The sequence below is a fragment of the Zalophus californianus genome, chromosome 2 (genome assembly GCF_009762305.2).
Source record: "Zalophus californianus isolate mZalCal1 chromosome 2, mZalCal1.pri.v2, whole genome shotgun sequence".
In the NCBI taxonomy this organism is placed as follows: domain Eukaryota; kingdom Metazoa; phylum Chordata; class Mammalia; order Carnivora; family Otariidae; genus Zalophus; species Zalophus californianus.
This window is the reverse complement of record NC_045596.1, coordinates 58,714,282-58,724,994: the sequence shown is the minus strand read 5'-3', so window position 1 is coordinate 58,724,994 and position 10,713 is coordinate 58,714,282. Positions and strand designations below refer to the sequence as shown.

General features: G+C 40.1%; 1 protein-coding gene across 1 annotated transcript; it reads right to left on the bottom strand.

Annotated features, from left to right (window-relative positions):
* Window positions 1–266: 266 nt before the first annotated feature.
* On the bottom strand, window positions 267–2,347 carry LOC113925556 (rap1 GTPase-GDP dissociation stimulator 1-like). The gene is given in 1 exon segment (XM_035726329.1): window positions 267–2,347. A coding segment is annotated over 1 exon segment (2,058 nt). The 5' UTR covers window positions 2,325–2,347.
* Between the last annotated feature and the right edge of the window lie 8,366 nt (window positions 2,348–10,713).

The window sequence follows — 10,713 nt, the reverse complement described above, 5'->3', positions numbered from 1 at the left end:
GCACCAAAAAATGGAGCTATTTTTACTATTCAGTTCCATCCTTAATAAGCTAGACAGATCCTGCTGCATTCTTGTTTGTTTCTTATTTACCAGTACATTATTATGTAGTTTACCAAATGTGAGGAGCAAGTCATTATGTAGTACCAAGTTTACATCATCATAGGACTACAACATGCACATTCTACTTAATGTAGCTCAAGCAACAGGAATACAAGAGAACAGTTATGGGGGGACACTTGTTTTTGACAAAGTCATGTTCACACTAACTATGGGTTTAGAAATCTTATTGGCAGGTACCTACAGCAGTTCTTCAATTGGTACTGGAACATTACACGCATGCACAAGTGATATGGAAGAAAATGAAGCAGAAGAGGCAGCTGGATGGAGGACAAAGGGGAAATCGGAGCTGGGATAATGCCATGTATCAGAGACGGGCTGTTCTCAGCTGTCCACAGTAAGTCTTTGCTCTGTGAGAGAGACTCTTCAAAAAACAAATAGAATATGATAAAAGGGAAATGATTTTTGAAGTTCTTGCTCCATTGGCAGAAAGCAGCACTTTTGTTCTCATGACTGCGAAGTTTGGATACAACATCTAGAAAGGCCATATCCTGTACTTCCTTGTGTAGAGATTCAGATCCCATGAGATCACAAATCAGGACCATGGAATTATATTTGATTTCAGGAGCACTTCTTTCATCTGCTAACAGTCTGTGTAAAATCTCTACAAGTTTAGAACTTTCTAGATCTTTCTCATCAGTGCCCAACTCTAAAGCTATTAGTGCCAAAGCAACAAGGGCTTCATTCTGCATTACTACATGTTCACTAGTTGCCATGGTAACTAGATGCTTGATGCCACCACTCTGTACAATGGTTTTAATTACATCTTTTGATTTACTGTGTTGTATGAGGGCAGACAGCAGTCTGTTGGACTCCCCCATCACACCAGCGTGATCTTTGGCTTCACAACATTCTACCAAATGCTCCACTAATTTAACAGTCTTTCCCAGTTGTTCAGCAGCTTCTGCTTGTGCATCTATTAACATTCTTAATGTTCCCAGAAGTTTGAACTGAACCGGGGGTATTTCAGGCTTAAGGAATTTCAAAACTGCCTCTGTGACTCCAGCTGATAACATCTTTGCTTTATTTATAACTGGAATGGCCAGATTTCTGAGGGCACTTAATGCTGCATGCTGTACTGTTACATTTCCATCTTCAACATGTCTGTCCAGTAAATCCATAAGTTTTTCTACAATTCCACTGTAGAAACTGTGAATACAGTTTCCATCATTTCTGGCAAAATTTGCAATTGCCAATGATCCAGCAAGGTGTAGCTGGTGGTTATTTGATGGAATCCAGGACAGCACCTTTTGAAACACATTACCTTTTCCTCCTTCAAATAATTTCTGCATGGTTTCATCTCCAAGAAGTAGTAAAACCATTAGATCTGAAGCAGTTTTGAGCTCAGCAATATCATCCTCTTTGGCACTATCCACTTTCTGCTGAACAATCTCTAGTAGACATTCTACCAGGCCTGCTTCAACCAGCTATAGCTTAATAGCGTCATTTTCTGCCAATGGAGCAAGAACTTCAAAAATCATTTCCCTTTTATCATATTCTATTTGTTTTTTGAAGAGTTTTACCAGCTCTTCAACAATGTTCATACTGGCAAACTGTTCTTTACTTGACTTAAGTTCTGCTAGGTTGCCAAATGGAACAAGACACATTTCTGTAAGAGCTGCATTTTGGCAATGGATGCCCAATAATTTCACTAAGGTAGGTATAACACCCGTATTGATAAGCTGAGCTTGAAAGGAATCATTCTCATTGCTATAGTTCATCAGCATGCCACAAAAGACAGTCAAGAGCTTCTCATTGGCAGCATCTGTTATAGTGCACAGTGACCTTAAAGGGTCAATTACAATCTGTGCACCACCTGTTTGGTCAACTGCACTTCTGCCCTCATGGCTATCATAACATATGTTTCCTAGAGCCCTGCCTGTTTGAAGTAGCCCTTCCTGGTCTTTGTTAGTTAGCAGCTGCACCAGTGGTGAAATCAATCCAGCATCCACACACGGAATATGCATAAATTCATTTTTGGCTATTTCTGCTATGATGTTAGCTACTTTGGCTGTGCAGGAAGACTGTGGAATCAACAGACTTGCAAACAGCTGAAGTATTCCACTTCCTTGGATTTTTTCACTCGCTTCCATATTATTTTGAGCCAGCGCTTGAAGCAGACAATCCAAGCATCCTTCTAAACTATCCTCAGTTCTGTCAACAGCTGTTATCTTCAACTTCTTCAAGGTATCACTGAGATTATCCATGTTTCTCCCAGAGGGTGAGGAGCCAGCAGGGCGAGGCGAAGGTCTCTGGTGCAGGTGGCCAATAAAAAGAACTTTAAAAGCTCATCCTGCTACTGATGAGTTCTGTTTCAGACAAGTTGATTCCGAGGTGCTAAAGGCATGCAGGAGAGAAAGGTGTCCAGGCAGATTAAAACATGGACTTCAAAGCTCCAGAGGGAGGTGGGCAGTTGAGCTCTCCATGGCTCCATAGCAGGAGAGATCAGACACCTCTCTGTCTAGACCACCAGGACTCCAGAGTTCCTTGCTTAAAAACAGACAACTTAGAAAGGCTTCTGCAAAATTTCATGCTTAATGACTGAAAAGCACATTAACACTTACACACAAAATTCTGTCACTCTGACCCTTGGCAGCTCTTTCACAGGGCTTTCCCCTGTTGTCAACTCCTTGGCCACCATGGCTTTCTGTATTCCCTGTTACTTAAAAAAAATTGTGAAAATTGTCATATTCATAGAATAAGTGAATAAGAATATATATAGTTTAAAACATTATTATAAATATATGTGTAACCACCACCCAGATCAAGAAATAGTACATTACTACCACCCCCAGAACATTCTTCCCAATCCTCCGCCCCCACACCTCATATAACCACTCTCTGGTTTTCTCAACAATCATTCTCTTACCTTTCTTTTTGCCTGCATTCCTAAATAATACAGCTCATTTTGCCTGGTTTGGGACTTTATATAAAGGGAATCATACTGTTTACATTTTTGGTGCCTGCTTCTTTTGCACCAAAAATTCTTTTCCACACTGTTTGTGTAATTTAGCCATGACATTCCACATGGCTATAGTTGGTTTATTTTCCTTGCCATTAGTGGTCAAGAGCAGGGACTCTAGAGCCAGACTACCAGGTTTAAATCTCAGTTCTATCAGTTCTCAGATGCGTAATCTTGCGTAGATTATTTTACCTCTCTATACACCTTCATTTCACCTTACCTGGAATTGATTTTGGCATATGGCATGGGTTAGGAGTCTATCATAGGTGGACCTCCCTGGGAAACAGTCTTCGAGCTGGTGATTTGCATACTTGTGGTTTATTGGAGAATGCTCTTAGGAACAATACCCAGAAGAAAGTGAAGGTAGCAGAATTTGACAGAGGGAGAATTGAACTTGAACTTGAATTTGAATGGGGAAGTAGATGCAGCAGAGGCCTCAGCTGATCCCATGGGGAGATATGGAGCTGGGATAACCTTCCCAAATCCCTCAAATTGATAGATTTGTACCCCCACACACACCAGTCTTTGAAAATGGGCTTCCCTTAACAAGGGGGACACAGCCTTGAGCAAGGCAGCTTTCTTAAGCCAAAGGAACTTCCTGAGGAGGGATTCTGTTATGAGCTGTCATCTAGCAATACTCCTGGCAGCTAGAGAATTAGTACCACTACCCTGAAAAGGAGATCTGAGCTGGCGTGCCAGGATCCAATACAGAATCAATCTAATCTTTTCCCATACAAATACTCAATTGTCCCAGCACCTTTCTCCACTTTATGCCATATGTATGCAATTCTGCCTCTTTCATATTAACTGTTCACACAGGAGTCTATTTCTGAGGGGTTTTTTATTCTAATTCTGTTTCCTTGGTCAATTATCTAATTATGACAGAGTGATATCAACACATGTATTGTCCAAAGGAACCAGAATAAGAAGACATTTGAACTATAAGGTATTAAGGGTTTCTATGCTGTTCTTAGCCTTTGGACTGTCTCTCTCTCCCCCTCTTTGCTTTATATGAAATATCCACACATACCTTGTTCATCTGGGATGCATAGTTTACTACTCATCCTTCCAGACTACGGTGAAACATGATTTCCCCTCAGAATCTTTCATTAGCCTCAGGTCCTTCTTTCTTTGTGATTCTTCAGAACCTCAAGAGCTGTCTTATAAGTTGTGTAAAGTTCAAGTCCTGACTTAAGTCCTATTGCTGTATGATCTTAGACTAGCTGTTTAATCTCTACATGCTTCCATTTCCTCATGACTTTTTCTGAGCATTCAATTTGAAGGGTTTCTTACATCACCATTTAACTTTTATAATATTGCTTGAATTATTTTTTCTTTTTTTAAGATTTTATTGATTTATTTGAGAGAAGAGAGAGAGAGATCATGACAGGGTGGGGCGGACAGGGGCAGAGGGAGAGGGAGAAGCAGACTCCCCGTTGAGCAGGGAGCCCAATACAGGGCTCCATCCCAGGACCCCAAGATCATGACCTGAGCTGAAGGCAGATGCTTAACCAGCTGAGCCACCCAGGTGCTCCCAAGTTATTTTTATTTTCCATTCTACATGATGAGTTTATGCACTTGTAGGTGTCATGAACTATTCATCTGTGTACCCTTGTCTCCTAGCAGATAGTTTCACCATATGGACACAACAGAAATTCCAGACAATATTGTTCGTAATCTAGAATCCAAGAGGCACATTGGCTCACCAGAAAGAATGGTCAAGGATATTCATACACAAGTCGCTTGTTTCTGGCAATAAGACTCCAAGACTGGAGAATTTAGTTTTAAACTGTGAAACTAGTAATACTTTCCTTAATTCTAAGTTTCATATCTTACCTACTCTTTTCCCCTAGTAAAGGATGCCCCACTCACCATTATCACTGCCCTACACAGAACCATAGATTTCCACGTAGGCTAGGGGAAACAGATAAACTGAAGAATAAGAAGGAGAAGGAGGAGGAGAAGGAGGGAAGATGGAGAAGAAGAAATTGAGAAAGGGGAAGAGAAGGAAAAAGAAGAAGGGGAGTGAGAAGAAAGAAGGAGGAAGAAGAGAGGAAGAAGAAAAGGAAGAAGCAGAAGCAGCAGCAGGAGGAGGGGGAGAAGGAAGAGGTTGACGGGGAGGAGGAAGAGACAAAGAGGAAGAAAAACAACAAACAACAACAGGAGGAGGAGGAATAAGAAGAAAATACAAAATATGGCAATATGTTTATATACCCTTCCCAATAAAGCAAATTTTTAAGAATATCATTTAATATTCTAGTTTGGTATCTTTGAACTACTTTTCTAAACGTCTGAGCTACCCGGGCGCCTGTGTGGCTCAGTTGATTAAGCGACTGCTTTTGGCTCAGGTCATGATCCTGGAGTCCTGGGATCGAGTCCCGCGTCGGGCTCCCTCCTGAGCCAGGGAGTCTGCTTCTCCCTCTGACCCTCCCCCTCTCATGCTCTCTCTTTCTCATTCTCTCTCTCAAATAAATAAATAAAATCTTTTAAAAAAATAAAAACATAAATGTCTGAGCTACCCAAACAAAAACGAATAAGTAAGTCCCAGAAATCGGATGAACTATCTAGAGGGTACACCACTTAAGACAATGAATGGATATGTCAAAAGCAAAAAACTCTGCTTTTACCCTGGAAGCTCAGGAAATAAGTTTTCTATTGAGGCACACAGAATGAGCTCAGTAGAAAACAAATTTACTAGAGTAAAATGGAACCAATGAAGTTTCTTCTTATTTCTGGAAATTTCTTTGGGAAAGTGGATGTGAAATTAAACCAACAAATTTGGATTCCAGAGCCTTTTTCCTTGCCTAGACCATAGGAAGAGGACCCAGAGGGCAAGTGACAGGACCGTCTTCAAGGCAGGTCATGGGGCTCAAAGATGAGTAGTGTCAAATAAACTTAAAAGCCAAGGAGTTGTTTGCACCTCCTCACAAAATGTAAATGATTTTTTTCCCTTTGTTATAAGGTTTGGGTTGTGAGACCCATGAATGAGGAGGTGTTTCTTTCCCAGAACTACCTTTGTCTTTATTCCAAGTACCATTACACTGAGATCACGCACAACTCAGTGAAGCAAAAACATCTCTCTTTCTCTGGGGCGTAATCTTTTGGGTAGCTGTTTCTTGGGTGATTATATGACAAGGCTGAGAACCTCAGGAATGTTAGTAGGTCAGTAGGGCGTTAGGAAAGTAGGCCATATGGGCTGCAGACATGCAAGAACAGATCTCAGGAGTTTGCTTTTGTTTCTTCCAGGCACAAGTAAGAGAGTGCATTTTTAGTTCTGCCATGTGCAACTGGATGCCATAGTTAATTTTGATGGCAAAGCTCTAACTAGATAAGATATTACTCTAATGAGGTAAATAACTGTGAGGACTAGGAATATCTGAGGATTCCAAAGTGTACTGCATTTGTTGCTGTCCCTCAGCACATGAATAACTGAGGAGTAAGTAGTTCAGGGCCAAGGTTGGTCAGCATGGTGATGGCCTTCTCAAGTGTGGTGGGATGCTTTATGTGATTATCATTATATGTTTTAACTCCCTTTGCCCTTTGTAGTCTCTTGCCTCAGGGGAGCTTAGATTTATTGGCTCTAAAGGAGATGTCTAAAGACTTCTTCTTTTTTTTTTTAAATAAAAGCCTAAAGTAATTGAGATTATCCTAGCAATCCTGATGGAGGAGAAGAAAGAGAAGAGTGTCTTTATAAAGAAAGAGACCTGAGAAGGGAAGAGAAAGTACATTATCCAAGACTAGGAAAGGCACTATGATCTGAGTTTCTGCTAGGAATGAAAATCCCGAACTTCTCTCAGATCCCCAGAAAGGTGGCAGGACTCTGGGACAATGGTTGTATTTTTACATCTAGGAAAGTTAGACACAAGATCTGGAGTTTCCAAGTTGGCAAAGATTTCTGTGCTCTAAGCATGGTTTCTTGATCTGTGCTCCAAGCTTAGAGCTTTCTGTGCTTGAAGCATGCAGCTTTGCACTTAAATAGACCATGTGGGCTTGGAAAATGGGTCTTTCAGGGATTGTAAGACCACAGGAACATTCTTCAAATATTTTCTTTTGCATGCATCTCCTAGGATCATAGAAGTATCTGGGAGATGGGTGGTAGAAATTGAGAAGCCCCATTAATGGATGAAGTTAAATCTCATGAAACTTTGGGGGAATAAGGAGTATAGTCAGATTTATGTTCTTTACTTTAAAAAAAAAAAGGAATGTGAATTTTCCCACATACTTAATTTTGTAGTCTAAGATTCATACTTGCTACACAAGGTTTGACAATAACAAAAGGGTCCTGGGTTAATAGCGTTAAGTGTTTGAGAAATCGTAGATAAAAGATGGATTCTTTTTAGAAGGGCAGGTTAGGAACCCAGAATTTAAATTTATGCTACTGATTTTGCTCTGAGTCCTAATTTTAAATGGAAAACATATACAAAAGAGCTAAGGACTACTTCTTATCTCACAGAGCTTTATCTATTAATCTATCTATGTTTTTAGACTCAAACAGTGCAAGATAGAGAAAGCTGTCTGTATGTGAGTGTGTCAGGAAAGGGTTATATTCCAGATACATATGAGAAAACAGAGGAGAGCTCTGTATAATCCAAAGATTTTCAAGGCTCAACAAATAACTCATTTATGTAAAGTAATGTTGATTTAAACAAGATCTTATCATCAAAGGATGTGGATATGCCTTGGTAATATGTGAAAATAATTAATAATATTAATTTCACCTATAGGATTCTGAGTAGAGGGTGCAAAACTTTCAAAAGACTAAGCATAACACAGGATGTTGAAGTGTCACAAACTTGGTAGAAACTGGAAATCTGCCTTTTTTTTTTTTAGTATTTTAAACATTGGACAGTATTTGCCCAGAGTGGTGCTTCAAATTTTGAATCCTGAAACAACCCCATGGAAAAGGATTAAAGAATTTCCCCCAAACTGTTAACAAGACAAACTGTAAAAATAAATAAATAAATAAATAAATAAATAAATAAATAGGACCTTTGAGGACAGGATAAAACACCTAGGATTTCATCTTCAGTGGCTCCATGTTGAGTGATATATTTAATATGCTTAAAATATTCTGCAATTCCTTGGTCTTGCACCTTTTCACTGTCCTCTACTACCTCATGTTCTCACTTTGCTCCTTACCTAGCTTGGATTCCACAGTGTATCATTTTAATCTCTCTCTTGCCCCTTTTTCCCTTGATTAAATTTTCTGGCAAAGTGTTAACTCCAGGTAGTAAACAACCGCACCCTGAATACGGTACTAGAAGAGTAGAGTAGTATCCAGAGGAGGAAGGGCCCCCTAACTATGGATGGAGAAAAACAGAAAACCATGCCCACTGATGTCTCTTTAAATCCATGACCGCTAATCTCAAGAGGCCCTTAGGTAAGCTAGGTGTCACTATTCCCTGCCTTACTTCTCTATTATTCCAACATTGCTTCCACACCTTCTTATGCAGCCTAATGACCTCACTTCTTATTTCACTGAACACAGGAAAGTGATCAGAAGAGCAATTCCATAAGCCACCACCACCACATCTACCCTCATGCCTGTATCTGAATCCACACACCTTACCTTCCATTACAATGAACCAACTGCCCGTGTCCCTATCAAGGCCAACTGTGCTACCTATGTTTGAGATCCCTTCCACTTTCAGCTACTGAAGGTCGTCCCTGCAGCAACTGACCTGGCTTCTATTGGCCAACTTTCCTCTCTAGAGCTACGCTGTCCAATTCATCACCAGCATGGGTGACTATTGAAATTTAAATTAACTACAATTAAATAAAATTTGAAACTCAATTCCTCAGTCATACTAGCCACATTTCAAGTGCTCAATGCCACTTGTGATGAGTGGTTACCATACAGGACAGCAAGAGTCAGATGATAGAACACTGCTGTCTAGTGAGAGTTTTATTGAGCAACACTGTTCTAGGAGATTATTCCCATTTATAAATTCTGTAATCTCGCATCTTAAAAATTATATATCTTCTCTTCCTTCTCTGGATACTGCTCTACTCTTCTCATACCACCTAACAGCACATTTCTTCGAAAGAGGATCTACGCTTGGCTGTCTTAACTTTTGTTTCTCTTTTGGGCTCAATTAAGACTTTCGTTTCACTATTCTATATAAAATATTTTGCCAAAGACACCAAAGACCTGTTACTAATCCCATTTTGCCAAATCAGTCCTTGCCTTAATCAACCAGAAACCCTGAACACAGGTAATCTGAAAGCATGCGTCTTCATTTGATTTCCAAGATGTCACTCTCCAGAGCCCCTTTCTACTTCTGTGCTATCCTTCTCAATGTCCACGGATAAATCCACTTCATTAACTTCAGGACTCATTTTTTGACTTCTTTTTTCTCTCTGCATTCATTGCCTTAATAATCTCATGGGGTTTCATTGCTTTAGATACCATCTTTACAATGATAAATCCAAAATTTATATCTCCCAGACCTGACTTCTTTCTCAACTCCATACTCCTGTATCTAATTGCTTCTTTGCACTCACCATTTGAATGCCTAAAACGCATCTCAAACGTGGCATTCCCAAAATTAAACTCCTGCTTTCCCTCCCACACACAGCCTGCTGCTCCTTAAGTCTTCCCACTTCAGTAGATATCTAGTCCATTCTTCAAACTGCTCAAGTGTGTATCTATAATTCAGCCACTTCTTAGCTCCTCCTCTTCACTACCACTAAAATCCAGGCCACCATCATCTCTTACCTGAAGTATTGACAAAGCCTCCTATTCAGTCTAATTGGTCTACCTACTTCTCTTACAACTCTACACTCTATTTTCAGTTGGAACATATTCATTGTGACTGAGTGAAAGAAAGAAAGGCCTTTGTTAAAATACAAGTCTTATCATGTTACTTCTCAGCACAATAGCTCCAGTGGTTCCCCCTGTAAGATAATAGTCAGAAGTTCTTGTAGTGGCTTTCAAGTCCCTGGATGATCTCTTCCTGTGGCACCTCTCTGACCTCACCCTCCACCACTTCTGCACTTGGCCCTACGGGTTCTGCTGCAACCCTCTCAGGCTGGGCTTCTTACAGATGAGTCCACATTTTAAGCACACTCCCTCAGGATCCTCTTCTGCCTTATGTGATCTTCCTTGCTTCTTTCGGTTCTCTTTGCAAATGGAAACACTTGACAGAAGTCTCCTGACTGCCCTAAAAAACAGCAGCCCCTTAGCACACTCTATTCCCTTTACCTCCCCATGGTATTTGAATTACCAATTTGCTCATTCTGCCAACACTTTTCTGTTTACGAATTAAGTGGTGAAGCCATCAAGCTTAAAGAAACATTTTACAAAGCCACAGCAAATAAAACTGTCAAAGAGTGTTCTACCGTCTTATTTTCTCCGTTCCCTGTCTTCTTTTATTACCTACAAATCAGCCTGTTCTGTTATTACTTATCCTAACACTGTTTTTTTATTCTAATGTCCACACCCTGACGCCTGGGCTTTCATCTCTGTGTACTTCTTGTATGGAGTGGTTTTTGAACTACTCCTCTCAAATGTGAACTTACTCATTTTAAGTAGGTACAAGCTTCTGTCTGCTTCATTATCTCTTCTAGTGTATCTATGCCAGAACATCATATAAAACACATTATTTAATTATAAATTGATTGCTCTTTATTTC